We start from the raw sequence: 25,786 nt of genomic DNA on the forward strand, positions 1-25,786 counted from the left end.
TATGCAAAAATCCCATAACGAAAAACCACCGAAAATTCCACACTTCATGTTATAAAATCTGATAGAGTTCCTATCAAAAATTACTGATTTTATGCTCAGATTATATTGAACGAACATCAATAGGTCTTGTCCACACAAAAATTTCCGCTAATATAATGTTAACTAAAATATTACATGAAAAAAGCACTTAAACAGAAAATCATAAAAAGGCAACACTCGCGTGATAAAGGTGATAAGAATTTATTACAACTCGGCTCATTATAAGAGAAAGAATCTGTGTGCGACAGTAACTGCAATTTTTATCACATCATTACATTACGAAGTAAAGTGCGTAATGTACTTCATCCGGCAGCTGCAGTCTGCACCAGGAAATCGTTTGGATGCTGGCGAACTAGATTATGTGATTTAAAAGCTCATAAGTCTAGTATGTAGCCGATAAGCGGTCAAGATGTGGCAGGCAACACAACTATTTTAATAGCCCACTCCGACATAATTAATCTACCAGTTAAGTGCAGCGCAACAAAACAAGCAAATTAAAAAGTGAGTAATTCTTTTAATGACATAAGTGCAAGTTAAAAGTTTGGTAGAAAAATATTTTAAAGACGGCAAATTATAACTAAGAGGAACTCGTATCTTTTTATGACTCCAGCAAATATGTAGCATTTTTTGTCATTGTAAATATTTTAATTTAGAGTAATTAAAAATGTGAATAAATAAATTAATACAGCGTAATTTATCTCAATTAAGAGCATTATTAAAAACTATTCATTAAGGATTAACAGTAAGTTTATAAAAACATCTTAATTAAATAAGATTAAAAAGAGTTAAGTACCACATATTCTATTCCGAATACGGCTCAGAACCCGTTGTACAGCTGCGCAGACGCTCTAAACGGATATAGATCTATAAAAAGTAGAGTCAACAATAAGTGGGCTCTTCAATAAAATAAACTGTTCCTAATCAGGGCCGTGGGGATCTAGCAGCGCCTAGCTGATAACATCCTTGAGTGGAACTTAAAAACTGTTTAATGCAGTACCTATCCAATAAAGCAGTAGGTAATGTACATTTAAAACATGTAGAAAAACTTATAATTATTTGAACTTTAAAAACAAATGTCAGTCCGTTTTCATGCTAATAAATGTTTCAATATTATAATTTATAATCATATCAGTGGAAATTTAATATGGCCACTGGCAATCGCACATGCACAATAGCATTGTTTCATTCGTCATTGTTTCTTTATTTAATTCTTTGAAACCCTTTGATCAAAGGCGATTGGTTATTTTAGTGTCATTAGATGGTACGTCGTGCAAAAAGCTCGGAATCTGTGGCGCGCGACATTCGTGTGCATACGTGCGCGCGTTTTCTAATGAATTTAGATCAAACGTAAAAAAATACTGCAACATGCTGGAGCGAGCTATCGTCTTTCTTACGATAAATTATTGTATTAATGGGTGCGGTCTCAAGTAGCAATTGATTTCTGAATCTTTTTGTCATTGATCAATCGAATTCCAATATATATAATTTCCGCTTAACGCATGTTATAATATGATTCCTGTGCATGTAGAACCTTTTCTAGGGAAAATATTTTTTTAGATTTTCCGTTTCGTGGTTGTTTCAAGGCATCAATGCGAGATATAAAAAAAATTATAACCATTTCTTTCTAACTGAAAATCATCAACATTTAATGTAAAGTAGGTTTATTAAAAATAAGTAAATTTGGCAGAAAATGCGTAAGGATAAAATTTGAACGGCCTAAATCCAGGTATAAAACATTAGCTGCATCAATAGTCTAATAATTGAAGGAGTTAGAGAAAGATACGCAATCCGCATTAAAATCTCAGAAAACAGTTACTAATTGTCAATACAATACTCCATTAATAACGGTCACATAGATAGCCTGATGCATATGAAAGAAGCAATAAGCGAAAATTGCGCATGATTAGCGGCGGTTGTCGCGGCGTACGGTCGTCTGATTGCTACGAAGCCCAATTGGGTCTTATCCGCCCGCACATGGGAAATATTTTTAATCAACACCTCCATTGAACTTACGAGCGGTCGTACGTGAGCTTGGCGAACAGGGGCGTACTTTATTAATACAACAAGACATATGATATACTAAAATACACAATAATATTGGAATAGATGTAATGCAATAATTCAAAACGTAAACAAATACGGAAAATTCAAGTATGAATTCAATATACAAAATTTACTAAAAAAAACTATTTGTTTAATCTTGTGACAGCTAGTTTAGATAATATAGAGTCCATTTTATTTAGAAACTAGAATTAATTTGATAAAATTTAAGCATTAAATAATAATACCTATGTGTTTATTAATATAATATAATTCTGATTTGGACGTAGTCGCGGACTTTCGCATGCTTTTAGTATTTAATAAAATCAAATTAAGACTTTTACGATTTATTAAATTTGTTATGGGTTGTATAAAAAAGTAAAAGTTCTATGAAATGAAATGTAGCAAATCACTTAAAATAGTTTGAAGGAGAAGATTAAACAGAAGAGAGTCCCTTTTCTAACTTTAATATAATGATCACGTATTGATATCACGGGAGTATAATACGAAATACATATTGCAATAACATAGTACGGCTCTGTTTAGGGTGGATATACACAAAGCGGGTGGCGTTGGGTCGGTGCTTGATTGGCCTTATGAATGTGAGTAGATTGCATCGCTCCGCTCCCGGCTTTGTGTGGAAACCGCTTCCGCTTATGAATTAGCATTCAGAGAAATAACTATATGTTACTCATCATTTTTATTTTACAAGGGCTTGTCCGAGACAAACGGGCTCTATAAAATAAAACGATATTTTATAAACATTTTAATTATTAATTTTATCACTTCCAAAATACAAACTATGTATATCATATGACACCTAATTACATAAATGCGTGGAAAACAAATCTACGATAAAATGTAGATTATTTTATAATACAAATACTTATTTGATGTTTATTTTAGTACGAATAAAACTAGAATCTCATATCTACCTATGAAAATTCGCTCCATATGACCCATATAAATGTAAGTCACGTTTTCAATAACCCTCAGTTTTAGCTTCATAATTTTAACTCGTGCTGATATGAGACTCCATTTTGTTATGAAATTCGCTACCGAAACATACTCGGCTAACAATATAACTGCTCGTGACTCGTGAGCCAGCTTTATATGAAATCGCTCCACGCCACTGCTATGATTAAATTGTAAATTGAATTATATCACAATCGATTTAAAAGGCAGTTCATAAAGGGCACTTAGAGGTATAAAAGCTCGACGTGGTCCCTTCGTGTAATATTTGACAAGCAGCAGTGCTCTTCGGGTTCGACTCTGCTATTATTAACGACGTGTATTGTAATCACGCGGCGGGCGATCGCCTCCGCTGAAGGTAGGGCGGTATTAAATTCCGACAGCTACGTGATAAATCGAAATTGGAAAAGTTTAATAATGTTCGGTTGCTCCGAAAGCAATAAAACCGTTTATAAACGGGCACAAGCGAACTAGACGGGCAACAGAGACGCTCGCCTTCGAGCTTTTTAGGGACTCTTAGATGCGTTCGATTTGCCTTAGAAACTGATTTAAAGGCACAAATAAACTTCTAATGCGAAGCACTGTACTTATACAGTATTTACACCCTGTATACAGATGTTAATAACCTACGTGTACTAATTTTTTAATTTGCTATTTTATCAAACGAAATCAATTCATAAAAACATATTAAACTTGAGAAGGACTACTTAATGCAAACATTTTACTCCTTGAGCGCAAAATGTTCACCCAATGTTAATTCGATTCATAGATTAATTGAACTAAGTGTTCATCCATCGGTTTATCATTATTTGAATAGCTAATGGAATAATTACCTCCACAGCCGAGAGGAAGATAATTGCGAGAGCGGCAAATGCTGCGCTTCACACTCCGTAATGAATCCCAAATTGTTTTCCCAAGTTGTTTTCTTATCATACTAATTCCTTACAAATTTAATCAATGTAATCATGAGGTTTAATAAAAATATTTTCATAAATTATAAGCATGTTATGTCGTAAATAATTCAAGACAAAATATAAATTTTCTTTCGCGCCAAGAAATCTGAGAAGACGGCAAATTAGATTTTTGTCATAATAAGCAATACGCTGAATACTTTTATTTACATATTCAAATTACGTCTATACAAAACTCCTGTTTTTAATTATAAACTTAATTTGGTTATGATAAATCTATGGAAATTTTTACCTCGAGCTCCAACCCTCTGCAGCGGTAAGGGTAGAGTAATTACTTACTTCTTTTCTTTGTAATAAAAACGGATTAAACTTTACTTAGGGCGGCCTATTCATTTTGTTTACTATTCAAAATGGCTAGCGTCTAAAAAATTATTTTATCTCTCTTAGTACATAGACCCTTTATAAAGATACCGGATCTTCAAGATTCTAATTAATTCAGAAAAAAACAGAATAATATAATATTTATTATGATGCTATTACATTAATATACAACGCTTTGACAGCTACATAATTACAAAAATACATTTCGTGTAAAAATATCTTGTTTAGTGAAACACTGTACTGAATCTAGAATGAATTAAGTACCTACAAGGAAATTGATGATAAAACTCTCTATTATTAGATTAAAATTGTTATGAAAGAACTAGATTTCCGCCCGCGGCTTCGCCCGCGTTTTCAAAGGAAAACCCGCATAGTTCCCGTTCCCGTGGGATTTCCGGGATAAAACCTATCCTATGTGTTAATCCAAGTTACCCTCTATATGTGTGCTAAATTTCATTGTAATCGGTTCAGTAGTTTTTACGTGAAAGAGTAACAAACATCCATACATCCATACATCCATACATCCATACAAACTTTCGCCTTTATAATAGTACATATTAAGATAACAATCCGATTTTATTAAGAAACCGCTGCTACCCTAGCAAACACCTCAAAAGAATATTGAAAATGGCAACAAAGAAATAGACAAATGAATAGTAGGTACATTTAATTTGTCGCCAGTGTACGTGCAACATTGATATCAATTACCGGGGAGCTAAGACCGGCGTTCGCGAATTGTTCCATAAAGTCGCTAATCCCGCCCCGGCTAGCTACAATTTGTCCAAACGGTTATGTTATTGCGGTCTGTAAGCTGCCCCGCAAATGCGCTACAACCCTGATTTCATAACAAATTGTATTACTATTTTATTAGTTAAGATTTAATTATTAATTTCATTTCATTTGATGTTTATCGGTGTTATGCTTCGATGTTATGTGATAACTTATTGAAAACGAAATCGGATTATTATTATACTTACTCGTATTAACAAGTTAAAAAATCTAAATATTTATTTAAACATAACGGTTTTTTTTAATTTTTTAAATTTCATTTCTATTATTTTACATCCTTAGGGTGACAAATCAACATCGAGCTATGCTGCGCTGTACTGCGCTGTGCTGTGCTGTGTTTCTTAAGCTACGTTTTTTTAACAATTAAACGATGCTGCGCTGTGCTGTGCTGTGTTTCTTAAGCTACGTTTTTTAACCTTCCTATACTCGCGCGTTGGTCTGTGAGACCAACGAAACACATTTTCGTAATTATTTTATGCAGGTAAATCCTGTGAAGTCGAGTTCCTTGCTAGTTTCCGGATTTGGGGCTAACTTCATTTTAGTGCAGGTCGCGTGGTCGGCAGAAGTTCACGTATCATAGCATTTGGCGCCAATCGGTCCATGAGACCGACGCGAGTATAGGTGCAACTTTTTGTGTAAGTATTAATATTATATATTTTGTACATTTATATATTATTTTTTAAGACTTTGAATACTTTATGAAGTATGTATAGTAAAATATATGTATGAATGTTGCTCTAAATTATATTTTGACCAATTTTTTAGGCCATACTTCATGTCAAAATGAACGATGATCAAATCAGATTGTTGCTGGAAGAATCAAGTTCTGGTTCTGCTATGAAGACGAAAATGACAGTGAGGTGGAAGACAACGTGGAGGTACAAGAAGAGACATACGACACCGAGCAAGACGATGACAATGAAGAGATATCTGAAGTTCCCGTGATTTTTACTTGGGAAAAGATGGACAGGCAAGGCTCAAAACTAAGCCAAACATAGATAAATATGTGCTTTGATATGTTTATTATTATTACTTAGAAGTTTATTTTGTTTTGAAAAAGAAGTTCTGTTTTTAATTTAGTTTTCCCTAGTACTTAAGAAAAACATCTCAAATTCGAGGACTGATTTGTTATAGACTATAAGTCAGTAAAATAATTAAAAGACTAAGTATGATCAATACTATTTTGTTTCAGTACATCCTAAACTTTAAAAAAATTGTTATAGTTTTCGGTTTTCTTAGTAAATATATATATAGTGTAGGGGTAAACGAAAACGTAAACATTACGACATAGTTGAATCCGATGAAGATGAAAGTGAAGAAGAAGCGGATATGGATATTTTATGTGTTATTTTGTCGTTAAAAGAGTCCAGTCACGGTAGCTTGTTACCTCACACCATACGTGAAAAATACGGAGAATTTAATTTTCTAAAGAGTATTGCCACTGAAGACGATTTTTTTAAATATTTGCGAATGACTAAAAATCATTTTAATTATTATTAACACTAGAGCGCTCGCGCCTAAAATTTTCCTTGAGTGCACGCGTGGGTCACATAATAAATGTCACCCAATACGACGCACGTTTTTTTTCATAAAAATCGTAGTTTAAAAAGTAAACGAAGTACTTATTTATGAATCAACTTTATTTTTAAGTGATGAAACAAAAAAAATATCAATACCTATTTTCTCATTTTACTTAAATTATGAGCTAAACATAAACCTCTGTGATAAAGTAACTAATTCTTTACTTATTGTGATCAATCAGTTTTTTTTACTTTGGAAACTACAAATTTGGTAAAAATAATCATCTAATTATAAAGTTTAAGAATAAGTTGTTCTTATCCAATAAAATTTTATTTTCAATAAAAAATAAGTATGTTCTAGCACTCGAATATGAGTATTTTATTTCGATTTTAGTTACCCATATATTAATAATTTCTTAAAAGTATAAATTGATCATAAGAGCAGTAAAAAATAAAAGTGGTATACTTGTTTTTCACTCGTAATTGTATGATTTCAAAAACTTCCTAGAACGCTCGCGCGGGGGACATGCGTCACCCATGTACTTTTATATTTTCGCAGAGTACACTTCGTTGCACCAAGGAAGCTGACACGCTGCTAAAATGTCCGGTGATTGGTAGTCGGGGAATACCTGAGACAACAACACTCAAGCACGATTCTTTAAAAAAATATTTAGCAATATATAGCACTGGGTGACCTATGTCCCCCGCGCGTGCGCTCTAGTGTTAATAAGCTCGACACAGCGCAGCATGGCAGAGCTCCATAAAAACATAGCACAGTTCGGCACAGCGCGGCTCAGCACGGCGGGTAGCGCGCCTCGCTCGAGACTGCTGCGTTTTTAAACAGAGCGTAGCCTCACACAGCGCAGCACAGCATGGGTTGTTTGTATCCTCATTAAAATATTAAACGAGCGAGTTGACCAAACACAGCACAGCGCAGTACAGCGCAGCATAGCTCGATGTTGATTTGTCACCCTTAGGGTCAAATCAACATCGAGCTATGCTGCGCTGTACTGCGCTGTGCTGTGTTTGGTCAACTCGCTCGCTTAATATTTTAATGAGGATACAAACAAACCGTGCTGTGCTGCGCTGTGTGTGCTTACTGCTTACGCTCTGTTTAAAAACGCAGCAGTCTCGAGCGAGGCGCGCTACCCGCCGTGCTGGGCCGCGCTGTGCCGAACTGTGCTATGTTTTTATGGAGCTCTGCCATGCTGCGCTGTGTCGAGTTATGCTAGGTTTGGAGCACGCTGCGTACCCCTCCATCGCCACATTAAATTCATTAAAATTCTCCGTATTTTTCACGTATGGTGTGAGGTAACAAGCTACGGTGACTGGACTCTTTTAACGACAAAATAACACATAAAATATCCATATCCGCTTCTTCTTCACTTTCATCTTCATCGGATTCAACTATGTCGTAATGTTTACGTTTTTTTGAAAATAGGGTCAAATTTGACGAGATAAACGACTACACGAGCTGCTGATTACTTTATACTGAGCTAGATTGTTAACCTTCCTATACTCGCGCCAATTTTTGTAACACCTATACTCGCGCACGGTGTCACAGACCGATAGTGTTTACCCCTACACTAATTATATATTTACTTAGAAAACCGAAAACTATAACAATTTTTTTAAAGTTTAGGATGTAGGTACTGAAACAAAATAGTATTGATCATACTTAGTTTTTTAATTATTTTACTGACTTATAGTCTATCACAAATCAGTCCTCGAATTTGAGATGTTTTTCTTAAGTACTAGGGAAAACTAAATTAAAAACAGAACTTCTTTTTCAAAACAAAATAAACTTCTAAGTAATAACAATAAACATATCAAAGCACATATTTATCCATGTTTGGCTTAGTTTTGAGCCTTGTCTGTCCATCTTTTCCCAAGTAAAAATCACGGGAACTTCAGATATCTCTTCATTGTCATCGTCTTGCTCGGTGTCGTATGTCTCTTCTTGTACCTCCACGTTGTCTTCCACCTCACTGTCATTTTCGTCTTCATAGCAGAACCAGAACTTGATTCTTCCAGCAACAATCTGATGTCATCGTTCATTTTGACATGAAGTATGGCCTAAAAAAAAATATAATTTAGAGCAACATTCATACATATATTTAACTATACATACTTCATAAAGTATTCAAAGTCTTAAAAAATATATAAATGTACAAAATATATAATATTAATACTTACACAAAAAGTTGCACCTATACTCGCGTCGATCTCATGGACCGATTGGCGCCAAATACTACGTGAACTTCTGCCGACCACGCGACCTGCACTAAAATGAAGTTAGCCCCAAATCCGGAAACTAGCAAGGAACTCGACTTCACAGGATTTACCTGCATAAAAATAATTACGAAAATGTGTTTCGTCGGTCTCACAGACCAACGCGCGAGTATAGGAAGGTTAAAAAACGTAGCTTAAGAAACACAGCACAGCACAGCGCAGTACAGCGCAGCATCGTTTAATTGTTAAAAAAACGTAGCTTAAGAAACACAGCACAGCACAGCGCAGTACAGCGCAGCATAGCTCGATGTTGATTTGTCACCCCTACGGTTGAAATTGTAATATGGAACGTAGTTATTTGAACCAACACTAGACAATTAATTAAGCGTACGAATATCTCTTCATCTTTTCCGGTTTAGCTGGAACGGGACCGAGTCAATTTGTTGAAATGGTTATTGTATGGGTCGAACAAGCTTCGCTTCTAGTTTTGTTCTACATCGCCCATAACAGTTCGTCCTTTATCGAAAAATATGGACGTATTAAGTTACGTAATTATATGGCATGATGGAACTTAATGGATCGTAACAATACCTATCACGATTTGATTGAAAACTGAAAACAAAAATATCTACGGTACGATAATAAGTAGAAGTTAAAATCTATAATGAACTTAAAAAAGCTACAGCGATCTTGAGTAAACAAGATCAGTTATTAAATATCGGTATTTGAAAGATCGTACCTATAGCTTGTGTGAGGGATTGAAGGACAAAGAAAATGTGGTATGAGACATAGGGAGGTCGGTCAGCCCACGCACCACGTCCGCGCCGTAATGAGTTGAAAGCGGATACTTGTAGCGCACTCAGAGCGAGCGTGTCCGGTTACCCGCCTAATGTTGCCCGGATAAACAATGACGTCCAGCCTTTTAGCGACATTTGTGAACCCACTCAACACTAGACATAAGCCTAAAAGATCCCGCGTTTTACCATTTGTGATTCTTGGGACCCATATCAAAGGGACATCTTATATACCACTACTATAATATCCTCTTTAGGTATACGTCATCCGAAATGTAATGGAGTATTGCATCGTGTGTCCGTAGTTATAGAGTTAGGTGTACATAAAGCACTTAGCCAGATATTGTCCCTGTATAAAGTCCATTTAGGTACACTACTATTTCACATTGACAGATTGCTATAGCATGTAAGCTCACAGGCATTACGTAAGTGCCGATGTGAAAGCCGCCTAGTCAAATGTAGAGTGACGGACCATCAACGCTAGTCCATTAAGGTAACTCTCATTGACAGGATACGATTACGATCCGATTACATTGTTGCACACACTCGTTGGGTGTAAAGAAAGTTCTAGAAGTTAAGTTCTTCTTAAATAATTATAAAAAAAACAAAACTTAATCGAATAAAAAACAAACTGTTTTATTACATATATTATATTATTATCCTTATTTTTATATTATATTATTTTAATATTATCATTATACATATATAAATTTTATATTGTCATGTATCGTTTTTTGATAATATGTTCGAATTAAAACATAAAATTTTAAAACAAACATTATGTACCTATGCTTATTAATCGATAAGGATCTAGAATACAAAATTAGCGAAGCAAAGCTTTTGCTCTACACTGATAAAAAGCTTTCACATACTATAAATATAATTAGGATTATTCTTAATAATTTCGTTACAAATACTTCATGGCATGTGAGTTTTTAGGGCAGTAAACGTAAAATTATTATTATTCTGTCGTGTTCTGTAAACGTAATCTTCCCAAAAGCGCAATAGTCGCGAGAGCAGGCGATGGGCGGGCTGAAATGGGAGGTTTGATACGCCATTAGTTCATTAGCAGTCTTATGTGCCTGTCATAAGCCGATTATGGACTCACAAGTTACGCCGCCGGGACAAATTGACTATGGATGTCGATTACCTTACCCGTATTTACCGTGCGCCTTGCCTTTATTTGTTTTTATTTACCTAATTATGTCCTTTATGGGAAAATCCCGTTTTGTAAATCAATAATAAAGTACCTAACATGATAAAATGTAAGAGCCTTTCTAGAGAATGCAATATGTATTGTCAATGTTTCTATTTAATTAACAAAATTAAGTATAGCTACTACCTTATGAAAGTATAATGGGTGTTTAATTTACTAAAGTATGAAAAAATATAAATTACGTATGTACTTTTAAACACACACACAGCGAACATAGCAATCAGTAGTGGAAAGTCCAACACTAAATAACAAACGATATCTATGAATACATTTGTATGATTACCAGCGTAAAATATTTACGTTTCGCAACGGATAACTCTTCAATTTAAGACGATACACGAAAAAAAATCCACTGCTTGGCGGGCGGAGTCTGTGGAGTCTAATAGCTCGCTATTGCGAACGCGGGTGTGCGCGAAGTCATTCTTGCAAACTCGCCGCGCTGCCGCTGGCCGACTCGGGACAAACATGTATAGAGTCGTCATACAGTTATAATATTGTTATACATTTATTCAATTGTTGATTTATTGGTTTTATTTTCTTGCTTATAAACACAAAATTATCTTCTTTTTAACAACTACTTAGACATTATTAATAATTATTAATTATTATTATTTCGTAATGTTTACTTTATTACAAAATAATACAGGTTATAAATAATCTTTAAAATAACAAAAAATATTGTTACTCTGAAAAAATGAAATGGTACCTAATTACGCGGACTACTGAATTGATTTAGATAGAATTTGATGCTGACGTAGATATTACATCATGCCCAGAAATGAAAGGTACTATTTCTGAAAGAAGTTATAAACCCTAATTCTTCTCAGTCAAAGTCAAGAGTGGAAGATATCGCTAATACAGTAAAACTGATGCGAAACTTTGGATGTTAATTTGTATATTTTTTTGTTAGTTGTTACTTAATCACGTCAAGACTACATTACCAATTTTGATAAAATATAGCTAATTGCCTGGATTTACACATAGGATACTTTTTATCCGAACTGAACACTTCTGTGGGATAAAACAGGATTCACGATATAACCTAATTCCAAGCGGGCAAAGCCGCGGTCGGAATGATATTTTTTTAAATAGAAAAATTGTTTAAAAAAAAACACAAAATATATTGACGCATGTATTTATTTTTTGCACTCTATTATAATTGTAATTATTCATTACAAATAATCAAAATAAAATAGCCAGAACAAAGTTAGGCCCTGGTAGGGTAGGTAGGCAGGTACAGCAATGTGAGACGAACACTGGCTTATTTATACCAATAATAATGTTTTATAAACATTAAATTAAGTTTACAACAAAAATACATAATATTAGCTAATGTGAAAACGAATCAACCAATCATCCCACAACAATGAAATGTGCACACAAATATTCATCCAAATCGGTTCATGTGATTAGGAGGAGTGACTGCAGCGCCATCTTCCGGGCCCAATTGTGTTTCCAGATCACCCAGGAACTCAATTTAATATACTTACACAAAATTTTTCGAAATTAAAACTCACATTACTATGTAAATATGAATATAAACCTGTTTTAGTACTAAGCAATTTCCCGCACAGGTGTAGTAAGTATAAATGAAATAAATATCAACATCAAATTCTTTATACAACATACTTATCTACCACCTACTAAGAAATGTAATTCTTGAAATTTTTTCGTATTTTTTTTAAATATAATACTACTCCAATGAGCTCCTGTTCCATATCACGTCCGCCATACTTCCACTAAGTTCACCATGATTTTTTATTTCTTTGCACTTTGTTGCTTTTTGCTAAAAATGGAATCATGCGATAAAACCAGTAGAACGTTGATAACATACATTTTTGACTGAATAAAGGTACTTACGAAGGAGTGGGTTCACATTGTGAACAATCAGTGGGTTTATTTTCCTTCTGGATTCCGGATTTCTGAAAAGATTATCTATGCTATAAATGAAAAAAATCTTACACATTCGTTATGTACTTAAAACAGGGGTACATATCAAACATCGTCTATAATACAATTATCATCAAATTTAAAATAAAACCAACTTCTTCATTAATTTGTTCCAATTGTAAGCATTCTTTTTTCTCCAACCTTTATGTTTCTTCTTCTTATTTTCTTTATTGTCCCCATTTGTCTCATTTTGTCTTATCGTGGTGTCACCCTTTTTTACGATTGCGCGAGCGACACAAGTTCCCCGTGTGACGGCCGTAGCGGGAATGACTCGTGCAGCGATCGGGGTAGGAAGGTACAGGGCGGCTCTCGCTATATTGGCTGGTCGCGCGCTAATTTCAAGTATTTCTTGTTTATTTCAAATCCATCGCATATTTCAAAATTCTAAATCGGTAGACGTATAGGTTGTATATTTTATAGTTAATATCCAAAAAGTCGTAACTTTACGTTTGTTATTTTGAAGATGCCAGAGATTATAAAAAAATAACAATGAGAACTTTGTATTTTTTTTCTATCGAGAAAATATCATGGAATCATGTTTCTAAAACGGTAGACGTATTGTGTTACTATTGAACTTTCTTGTCAAGAATTTTCATCACGACAACTTTAATAATATAAAAATTACGAAGGTTTGAAAAGGGCCGTAAATGTTAGAAAAATTAATTCATCACCTTAACAACAACTTGCATCGCAGTAAATTCCAAAGCGAGCGCTATCCGAGGCGGGAATAGGGTGGTGCGGTCCATTATCCTTAGACGAGGGCTCCGCAGCAAAGACGTTAGTCCGGCAGCTCTGTGCATCGGCGACTTTATGACGTTATCTCTAACAGGTTCTCGGGATGGGGTTGCCTGTGGTAATGGCACGGGATCTGCCGTTGTGCCTGATAATTGCCACTAATGGAAAAGTCTGGTCACTGCGAAGTGCATTCCAAGTTTTCGTCGTCAGTTATAAGTTTAGGATATGCTTAAGCGATAAAGTTATAGACGGATTAGTAAATAATGAGGTATGAATTGAAATATGGTTGTGGCATTTACGGGTTGTAAATGTTAGGGTCGATATTTATTTTTAACCGACCTCTTATTGTTTTATTTTCTATCGATGAATATCATATTATAATTATTAATAATTATTGATCGATGTTTTTAATTTTAGGTTGTAAAATGAAATTAAAGTGGGAATATTATGCGAGGTTTCTTTTGTTCTTCCTAGAACTTTAAAAATTCAGAGAAAAAGTTGTATTCAATATCTTTGTCCCAAATCGTCGTTTAAATTTAGGTAATTTTTAATAGATTTTTTCTTAAAAAAGAAAACATATACCTACCTATTTTGTAACAATATAAACACAATATATTAAATCAATTCCTATGATGTGGAAATATTAAATCAAATACGTGCTCGAGGCGCTTTTTAACATATCCATACATATCGGGATGAAATGAAAAAGCAGGCAAAATCTAATACACTTACGAGCATCTAACAGCGCATACATATTTAACACGCATATTTACCGATTGGCGTGGATCAGGGGGGCGAGGTGGAAGGGAGGTCGGTCATTCAATGAGATTGCTTCTTGCCGCCACTCTGAAGTAATGGATCTGCCCAAATAGACTGTATTGAGGAAACTGGCTGGCTATTGCGTTAGTTTACGTTCGCCGCGGTATCTAAATAACATCCCTAATTGAAATCTTCTATATTTGAACAATAACGACCATTTTAGTAGAGCATATTACAAGATTGCCTTACAGATTTGGTAAGGGAGTAAAAGCAATTACATCAACGGAAAGTTTTAAGATTATTGCCCTACCAACATATTCAGCAATATTATTTTAGCAAAACCTACCAGAAATAAAAATTAAATCACACATATTAAATTTATCGAATAATTTAGACATGAATTTTAATATTTCGCATTTTGTTTGCTTTGTTTTCCTATTATTATGCATATGAGGTAACTCAAGGCAAGTATTTTCTATAAAACAATCGTATAAAATAAAAATTCTTGTGTTATATTTATATAAAGAATTATCTCCCACGATACAACAAAAATTAATAGCGCCTAGCCTATTCACAAACGCAAAGTATGCGATCGTGTTAAGAAACATGAAAAATCCGAAATAGAGTACACTCGCAGCCCAAAGTAAGTTACGAGACAATCGCAACGTAATGGATATAGTATGGATTGAATTATGGAAGAGGCGAAACTGGGCCGGTGTAAGGACGAGGGGGGAAATGGAAAATGTGTGTCGACAAGTTGCGAGCCTAACAGCGCCTGGACAAAGTACGGGTACTGGTAATGGATTGATCAGATACCACTCAAGTACAATGCTATTGGGGAACATTGCGAGCAAATAGAAACTCTTCCGCTCCATTCCGACGAATTTACGGTGGAATTGTGAAATGTGTTATGAATGTTTTATGTACGAAATGAAGGTAGTTTTAAATGTTATTAACCTTTTGACCGCCAGAGCAAAAACGCATCGCCGTGCCCTCCACGCCAAGCCACAAATTCAATGAGATAACCTTGAAAATAGTAGGGATTCCAAAATGTTATCGATAAACATAATAATTCACGTCTGAATATTTGAATAAACAGCTTATAACACAAAAATAATATTTATTTAACCTCATCTCCTACTGTAAAAACTTAAGACCACATTTATAGCAACTATCAACAAAAAAAATCAACCTTTTGAGATACAAAAATACATATAAAATTGCAGCAAGTTACAGCACTATTCTCTATCAGTTACGCCCCATTGGCATGTATACATGCCAATGGCGCGGGCAACCATCCTTTTTTTTATAATCTCTCGCTTCTGATTAGGGATGTGTAGCTGTATATTATTATAACTTATCGAGTTTATTTATTAAGTTTATATGAACTATAGGTATTATTGTGGAGTGTTTATTTGTAAATATCAAAACAACTATTACCTTTAAATAAAGGGAATGGCATTAAAACTACATATTTATTTTCCAATCATTTAGTTTAATACTTGAGTTATTACAAATACTAATTATATGTAGGTACCTATTTAGGTCAATTACCATTTTTTGATATGACATAGCGACAATTTGTATCATAAGAATATTCTAATAAAGGCACTGATTAGACTTATTAGGTAATAAATTGGTATATGGTATTATACCAAAGAATGTAGTATTTACCTTTTTTCTCAGTGACTAAGCTTATATATTTTTTTTGTAGTTATTACAAAAATTAAGCGAATTAGAGTAATTTCGCTGAAATTTTAATGAAGTTACTTGAATATTACACTACATCACTAGTAGGCACGTATACATGTCATTGGCGCGAGAGAACATGCTTTTTTAGCCATTAATTAAGTTATTTTTTGTCATCAAATATTTGAATAACTACTTGGCAATTTTGTTTACTGTGTACAATTATGTAATAACTGGGGATTCACTTCATAAACTGTATAAATAAAACACGTAAAAGTAAAGGTTTAATATGTTTATTTTGTATTTATCTATGATCTGTTTCTTGGCATGTATAGGTGTCGTTGGCGCACAGGGCACGATTGCGCATGACATCTATAGATGTCATTGGCGTTCAAAAGGTTAAAAAGGTATAGGTGATAGTTAATCCTTTTTTATCACTGTATTGAATTACTTCAAACATTAAATAATAAATAGGAAAAAACTTTTTTAGTACTCTATTAAATATATTAATAGATAATGATCGCTGGCTCTATAATATTTTAAATGAGGAATCATAATTTATAATCTATCATACTAGTGTTCGACAAGGAACACAAGGGTCTTCTGTTATTGATAAGTAACAAACTCATGTCAGAACATCCAAAGAATAATGGTATATTTTTCTACTTTAATCGAGTTGCCAAAAATATACAAAAATACTTCTATAATATAATAATCTCGACTACGAAACTTAGTTAAATATTGGCTTCACATAACTAATGCCGGTACAATAAATAGAACTGAGGCTACGGAGTCGCTAGTTCATTATCCAAATGGACTACAGCTATTTGATCCACTTATGTGATTGCCTGCAGGCATTATCTCTCTTCCACTGAATGGAAGCCATAAGTCTACCTCGTAACTCTCTAGCTTCTTACAATATTAATTTATACTTGAATTAATATCTTATAAATATGAATGTATGCCAATTTCCAACATAAACTATATACTACATATGTATATGAAAACAATAAAATAGAGTAGGTGCTATTACAATATTAATTAATTAAATTTTGCAAAGTATAATAATCTGGCCGCTTGTCCGGACATCACCCGGGTTGGAACATGAAAAAAATTAAATAAAGATTATATAATAAAGTAGATACATACCTAAATAAAGTTAAAAAAAATTGTTCGTCTTTGAATGTACCTACGCCATTAAAGGCGATTGTGTTATTGTTAACCAATACAAAAACATCATAATATTAATACAAATTCATGATACACTTGAGAATGTCTTTTCCGTTTAAAATATGTAGCTAAACATAAGACAAACACGGCCCATTTACATTCATTGCTTTCAGAAATTCGAGAAGCTTGGAGACTTCGCAGAAATCAGCAGATACAAGATAATGGTCCCATCCAATCACTTAGCTTTGCGAGCCTTCGATAATTTATTTCACAATATATTTCTATACTTTATTTCACTATCATATACCTACTTCAGTAAATGTACAGAATATTTTTAAAATATTCTTCCATGATTATTTTAATTTGAATAAAAAACGTCTTAGGTAATTGATTTGCATTCTTACGGTGGTTAGATATAAGATTCCACTAATTAATGTATGTACTTAGGTACCTACTCGAAATTATGATAAAACAGCTTTTTGTTTATTATATAATAGATTTACTCTTATAAAAAAGTTCCAGGTCCGGCTCATGGAGAGTAAAGTAGGTAGGTAATTAACTCTATCAGAGCGCAATCCTTAATAAAATAAGTATATAAATAAACGAATGGACTACTTAAATATACTACCTATGTCTTAATGAACGATTAAGTGTGAATATATTTATAAATATAAAAAGAAACATATTAGGTACAAGAAATTGGAATAGAACATGATAGAACGTAGTTATAATAAGCGTCGAAGTATTAAAAATATTATTGAGATAGCTTGGCTAAGCTAACATGTATGTGTACAAGTTATTAAATATAGCGAGGATGTTCGTAAAGAATTTAAAACGAAACTTATAGCTTTTAATAACTCTATCCTATGCTGCACACGGTTATAGGGTTCCGACGGCTATTACTTACAACGCAATATCAAATTGCTTTCAATTTATTTCGCAATTGCCGTCTTTGAGTTTCGCTTTGTAGAGGCTTCTGACGTCGGACCGAGGCAACAATAAAATGTATTCGTCTCCGGAATGTTTAATATGGGGAAAAGTTTAATAACGCGTCCGGCGGGCGGCCGGCCGGGCGGCGGTCAGCGCGCCTAGCTGGCCCACTGCGATAAATCAAATCTCATACCTACCTTCACTGCCACAGAAAAATCCTTATTACATTAGGAAATATTATTCCTGACTTGCTCGAAAACGTTTACATAACCAGTCGACAACAAATGCAAGGAGATTAATACAGACGTTATTGGATGAGATTTCGAGGGTTAGGTATTGTTAATGTAATAAAAATATTCATTCATCTTTTGCGGGATCACTAAATTGTTGAAGACGATTTATTAAATAAAAAATTATAATAATGGTTATGTAATTAGGTACGTTTTACCGCTTTGTAACAATAACTTAGCTACATGGTTGCTGTCTTAAAAGCACGCCAAAATACAAACCAATAAGCTTCTTTTTATTTTTTAAATTGTTTTCACCATTAAATCATTATAATATCTACGTAGCTTCATTTCTTTGTTATTCTATGTACCTACTTATAAGTATACTTCACTTTTGCATGAGTGTCACCAAATGCATTTATTTTATATAGTACCTACCTAGATCGGTACTTGAGTTGAAAAATCATAAAATGAATAAAATTCCAAGCCTTTAAAGAAAAGGATACTTATATACAAGTTCCAATGAGAGTCCCTCACGTCAACTCCGATGCCCTAAGGCATCACATCATTAGCAAGCGGCACCTGTGCGGAGTGCGGGTGAGTATGGCGGGCTTTTATCCACGTCTCGCACTGAAATTCTCCTCCTAGTCCTAGTCTGACTTTGTAGGATCCAAGAGAAGAAACGGCAAACAAAACCAGCAATGAACAACTTGCTATGCGATTCCTTACAACGCTAACAAAAGATTCAACGGCAGTTCGAAACGGTATGACTTGTGGGTTCATCAAGACGCAACAGACGAAGCTCGGCAACCCTGGAGCCCGACGCCGACACAATAGCTCCCTGACGTTAATTAAATGTTAACAAACGCCCTCGTCGTCGCTTAATTGGAACTGTTGCCTATTATCCTTACCTTCCGACGCAAAGAATGACTTCCAAGCTTAAGAACCACACTTGAAAGATTTTTTCCAAGTTCATTATGAATGAATATTTAAAAACGTATGACAATTTTTTTGTCAAGTAAATATGCTTACATAACAATAAAAATAATAATATTATTAAAGACTGCCTTATTTTATTTGCTTGTCAAGATAATAATTAATAATACATAATATAGATATATGTACGCGTTACAAGTGCCCTTTGTACAGAGAAAGGATAGTAAGGAAATAATTACTTAAATAATATGTATGTTCAATGTAATTATCATAAATAAATTTTAATAGATATGACTTAAAACATTCCCAAAAGCGAAGAGTTTTCTCAATTTCCAACGTGTTTTTAATTTATCAAATACATAATAGGTATATAAATATACTTAGCACGCATTTGCTCCGCTATGTTTAAATTTTATTTTCTAAAATCTAAACCCAACTTAGGTAAGCACCACTAGCAAAACATTTTAAAATCTCTCTATCTCTTTTTAGCCTATTTTCGTGTACTTGATATACGTTTGAGGCTTTTGTTGATGTCGTGGCCATATCGTAGATTTGCTCATTTCATGAAATGGTCGCATTTTATGATGTGGCCAACATAGTTTGACCAAATGACCAGATCGTTAAATCGTCAATGTTTCACAATTTTGTCATCCACATTTGGCCAGATCGTATAAAATATAGGGAGTTCATATAATATTTAAAAAATTCAGAATATTTTAAGAACTTGTTTATTGTCATTTAAATTAGTGCCGTGGCAGTGGCCGGCGAGTGCCAGAAGCGAATCGTTTTTGTAATAGGAAACAGTTATGTTAGGATAAGTTAGACGCTAAAAAATATATAATCGATAAAGCCACTCTTTGTACATCTCTATTATAAGCTATCTTAACTATGTAACAAAATTTATTACTGTGTATGTATAAAGATTATTTCATTTATTTATTCATTAGACTTTGATAAACAACGCACGAGCGAGCAAAGCGAGCGTGCCGCGTCAGCGGCCGGCGAGTGCCAGTAGCGAATCGCTTTTTATAAAAGAAACAATTATAATAATATTATCTATAGTAGGATATAATATAGTTATAGGATTTTAGACGCATTCTTTATTGAATATAAGATATCCGCAGTTTCCATAGTACTCGAACCTCTTCGTCGTAAATTCGTTGCTACGACTTTCTTCATATTGTAATTACACGAATTATAAAGTTTTTAACTGCGAATAATAAAATTTACGCCAGCGGCCGCCATCTTCACACATAAACACGGCGCTTGCAGCGCTTCTACCAATAATTAATGTAACTACTTTATGATATTTTGATCATTTCATGAAAAGACCGCGCATTTAGTTGCTCTTATCGAGAAACGATTTCTTATCATTGATCTGCTCAAACCACATCATAATGTGGCCAATAGACATTCAACCATTTCATGCAATAGTCAATACGAGCATTTCATGAAATGAGCAAATCTACGATATGGCCACGACATTGGCATATTTTATTTTTATATTATAATTTAGGATTATAATTCATAATTGCACATTAAGCATTTGCACCAAAGACTATTGCATTTTTTTTTTCCAAATAAAAGCAAATAAATAAATTTTTACAAGCGATTTATGTAACAATATCCACAGTAGTCAAAATTTTAAGAATTCGACCTCGAAAACCGTGAAGTTTATTAAACATGACGGTTGACACAATACGTCAGTGCCACCTGTCAATGTTTCGTGTTTTTGTAATTTGTATTTTGTACTTTGTACACTTCAAATTTTGCGAAATATATTTTTAAATTTGATTCGTTATGTGTACCATTAATTCATAATTAGTAATATTCTAGTTCATAATTTACAATAAACAGTTTTACGACTAAACATCTATAACACAAATATGTTTCGACCAGCGGGTCTCTCTGATGAAGAATCAAACAGTGATGATGAGTATGGATTTTATGAAACGCCGGTAATTTGTTTTATTTGCTTAAAATAAAAAACAAATAAAGTCCTTTTTTGTGAAATTTGTACAATAGCTTGCGACACGTTATCCTATTAAGCATTTATATATTTGGCTTCTGGATTTTTATTACTTACTTACTTATCTAGTAAAATTATAATCTTACAGAGAAAAAAGTATACGTTTTCTAATAATTATGAAAATTCTCGGAAGAAGGTTGAAAATCGATTACAAGATGCTGTTATAAATGGAAATCTCAAGGAGATAGAAAAAATTGTTGCTCTAGGTAAGTGTTTTTGAAGTAAAGATTTTAATTTCAGTGATTTTATTTATATTTTCAAGCCTAATACACTTTAACATAACCAATTTCAGATCTGAATAATGATGCAAATTTTAAGCTTGAAAGTGGGTGGACTGCTCTTATGCACGCCTGTTTTCATGCTCAAAAAAAGATAGTGGAGTTTCTCTTGGAAAAGGGAGCGGATCCCAATTTACATGCAGGTAAGAAGAATTGTTACTACGTACATAGTATAAAACTAAGTTGCTGTATCTGTCTGTCTGTCCCTGTGTATAAAGTGGGCAATGCTGCGCACAGAAAGCTAGCGGCAGATAAAACTACCAATGTAGATTAACATTTTTTTTTCATTCTTACATTTAAAAATAAAAGGCTTCCCTAGTGCTGCTTGTAATTTATTTAAATTTTACATTAATGCAACGGCAACAAGTTTCTAAATATAATCAAGATCATTTATTATGAACTTTATCATTTTTCCCCTACAGGAATTTATCTATATTTTTATGAACTGTTAAAAATTTGACTTCACAGACTCAATGACACCAGTGATGGCAGCTTGTTCAAATAACAGTGGCAGTGATGATATAATACATGACATAGTTAGTAGTCTCTCGGACCATGACTGTCTCCTGAACATTGGCGATAAGTATGGACAAACACCACTCATGAGGGCTGTTAGCAGCGGCCGTGCATCTGTTGTGGAACTGATATTGAGCAAAAATGTTAACATTGAAATGAGGGATAGACAAGGGTGGACTGTAAGTTAATTATATTTTAAAAGTTTTTATAAACAATTACAAAATGAACTCGTAAAAGTTATTATTATTGCCTTTGCAATGAGAGCTGCTATTGAAAAACAGAGCTTAAGCACAGATTGGAAAATTATTTTATTAATTATTAATATCATTTTTTGTGTGTAAATTTAATAACCCTTTGCAAATCTAACTAGCAATAAGTGTATTACATATAATTTCAAAACAAAATGCATTTAATTTTGTTTAAAATTGGTTAATAGATATTATTCTAGACCACATCTATAGTGCTGTGTGGACAGTGAAATTATGTAGGAAATTATTTTTTACTTATTTCCTTCACTCTCTTCCATTTCTCTATTTTTCATTTCTTTTAAATTCTCATCTTGACAGTGCATTTGTGTTTCATATCTATAATATAAGATATTTAATATTTTCAGGCATTATTTTGGGCTGTGCATCATAATCAACCAAAGATTTTGGAAATTCTCATATCAAAAGGGGCAAGATTAACAGAAGTAGACATGCAAGGTAGAACTGTGTTGGACATAGCACAATCTCATGAATATCCACAGATTATAGAAATACTCAATCAGCATTTGAAACTTGATAATAGTGATGAAGATTTGTTGGGTACTGAGGTATCAGATTTGGCCACATGGCAGGATTATTATCCAGGCTTAATAAGTGATGATAGGTAATCATTTTCTTTTTATCATTTCTTTTATCTATACTAATATTATAAAGAGGAAAGGTTTGTATGTATGTATGTATGGTGTTCATGCATAAACGACTGGATCGATTTTGATGAAATTTGGCACAGATAATCTTTAGACCCTGAGAAAGAACAAAGGGTACCTTTTATTGTGAAATATATGTACCACGGGCAAAGCCGACCGCTAGTTTATCATAAAATCGAAAATGTTAACATTTTCATAATAATTTCAAATTTGTAATGAAGAAAATATTGAATAAGAAATGAGATATGAAAGATAAAAATACATAACTTTTACGATTTTAGAATGAAGTCTCTGAACTTAATGTTTTAATCAACCTGTTTTTGATTTAGATTTAGAAAATATGAAATTGTTTTACTTTTATTTTGCTTAATGTATTTAATTAATTTAATTTGCTTAATTGCGTTAAGCATCTAACAACATTTTTATTTTATTTTAATGTAAATGTAAATCAGTATACTTATTAACTAATATGTTTGATTCTTTCAGACCAAAGTACACCAGTGAAATAAGGCATCTTTTATATGGAATGAATTGTGAAAGATTACACAATTTAATGTTGCAAAATAATGTGGATTTAAAGACCTTCCTTCTACTAGAGGAAAATGATATGATCAAATTAGGGATAGAAATGCCCTTTGAAAGACAAAGGCTCAAACATGGTATTCGCTCATTTCATGTGAAGGGATGGAAGTTGAATACAGTAGCAGGACTACATATTCAGAAAAGTGATAACTACAGGTATTTACCATAATCAATTAAGTCTCACTCTATTGTAAATTACGAACATTTTAAAAGGTTGCGTTAAAAATGTGATTGTTTGATTGTAGTATTAAGATCAAAGAAACTGGCAAGAGTAGACTAGCGTGTTAATAATAAGGAATAGCTGATTAAACAGTTAGCTTTGATAAAATTAATAATTTATTATTATCGTTTATATAAATTTCAGTCTCCAAGATTGTCTGGCAACTTTAGGGAGTCATTTGCAACAGTTATACATACTGGAATCAACTATACAATATCTTATGAGAGACTATTGTAAAATACACAGTCAAATAAAGTTTGAGCCACCAGATTCGCCAATTATAAACAAAATGCAGACTGCCGCTAAGAAGCTGTTGGCCAACATTAATTGTATTAGAAGGGAAATTAATTTTATGAAAAGCATTCAAACTAAGGTAAGACAATCAAAATTATATCATACTAGCTGCACTGGCAGACATAGTTCTGCCCTATTGCCACTTTTACGTTTTTTCTCGTCTTGAGAATCATCCTTGTGCCGTAAACAAAAATGTAAAAAAATACCCTAATTTGTCAAGCTGTTCTCGACTTTTCGAATTATTTTTATTTATATAGATCTAGTTATCTAGTACTTATTTGAGAGCTGTTCAATATTTATTGTTTATCTATTATTTCCCACATCCCACACATCTCAATTTGGTTGATAAATATGTTGTGCTAGATTACTATAATCTATACATATAATAAAATCGTAGGAAAGTCAAAACTGTACATTGAATATTTTTTTAAAAGAATACATATTCCATGATCTATAATCGATATAGAAGCCAAAAATATAGTTTTTAGAATTTTTGTCTGTTTGTCTGTTTGTCTGTTTGTCTGTATGTTTGTCCGAGCTAATCTCGAAAAGTACTGCATAGATTGACTTCAAATTTTGCATGAATATTACTAACAGGTCGAGTGAGGTTTTTTTAAACATATAATCATGCTATCACCTCCGGGGGAGGAGCTGTGAACCTTTACTTTTCTTACGTATTCCGTGTACTACGACAGCGTACAATCTAAAGACTCATGTTTAAATGTTGTTTTTGAGTAAGCCATGCAATTATCTAGCTTTACACTATAAAAACTACGTCATTTACGTAATTTGGGCAGAGAAACTGTTTAATGAATCTTAGTACTATAAAGACAAATTTGATTCAGCGCCATCTATGAGATTTCGTAAAAATCAAATCAATTTACATGTTGACACTACTGAACACAATGTTAAAAATTAATAATTTAAATATAATTATGTTAGTTATTTATTTAACTCTTTAACCCATAATAAATCTTCCCTTCCCTATAAGGTGCGCTTATAATTCGTGTGAATATACTACATTTTTAAAAGTGAGGGTAGATGTATATTATTTTAAGTCAAACTAGACACCATTACAGTTAATCTAATATTGATTGTGTTCATTGGTTACATTTTTAAAAATCTTCGTGTTTTAATAATTCGATCACGAGGCGGGACTCTAATACAAAAAGGTTAGTTCGTTGATAATTATTATTCCTTCATCATTTGCATGTTGTTAGTAAAAAATAATATACTTTGACTGTTAATACTTTTGTTCAGTATTTATCTATATGATTATTGCTTGGTAATTAATATATTTTCATGTCGTATACCTAATTATAAACATAAGTGTGATGTGAAACTAGCTGGATTTATTTTTACACACTCACAGTCTTATATTTTGTGTTAATGTTAAAATAGTATTAATAATAGTGTAAATCATAATATTTTTTCAAAGTTAAAAATATTTCCTTTTTTCTGATGGTGTTGCCATCGAATTAAACCGCGCTGTCGTTTCGTTCACAAAAAGTCATGTTATTAGGACCGAATATGTAGCCGCCTCAACTTACGGAAACGAGAGTAACCTGCGTTGTCTGTTAGTTATTGTATAGTCGAATTTAACGTTACATGGAAATTGGAATCTAAATATATGTATACCTACTTATATTAAATCTGTAGAGGTC

General features: G+C 33.2%; 1 protein-coding gene across 2 annotated transcripts in view; it reads left to right on the forward strand.

The window, feature by feature from the left end:
• The first annotated feature begins 521 nt into the window (after window positions 1-521).
• Gasz (ankyrin repeat, SAM and basic leucine zipper domain-containing protein 1) overlaps window positions 522-25,786 on the forward strand; it is a 31,640-nt gene continuing 6,375 nt past the window's right edge. The window contains exons 1-7 of one of the 2 annotated variants that reach the window (XM_089703928.1): window positions 522-540; window positions 21,408-21,525; window positions 21,612-21,740; window positions 22,066-22,292; window positions 22,727-22,983; window positions 23,513-23,764; window positions 23,973-24,201. In XM_089703928.1, the coding sequence (XP_089560054.1) occupies window positions 21,662-21,740; window positions 22,066-22,292; window positions 22,727-22,983; window positions 23,513-23,764; window positions 23,973-24,201 (1,044 nt within the window). In that variant the 5' untranslated portion in view covers window positions 522-540; window positions 21,408-21,525; window positions 21,612-21,661. Of the gene's footprint in view, window positions 541-21,010; window positions 21,249-21,407; window positions 21,526-21,611; window positions 21,741-22,065; window positions 22,293-22,726; window positions 22,984-23,512; window positions 23,765-23,972; window positions 24,202-25,786 lie in introns of those variants that run through there. The other variant, XM_089703926.1, reaches the window with a different exon arrangement.

The sequence above is a fragment of the Colias philodice genome, chromosome 15, assembly GCF_061535455.1.
Source record: "Colias philodice isolate Cphi_HAF_F1 chromosome 15, ilColPhil1 Martin Lab GWU primary, whole genome shotgun sequence".
NCBI lineage: Eukaryota > Metazoa > Arthropoda > Insecta > Lepidoptera > Pieridae > Colias > Colias philodice.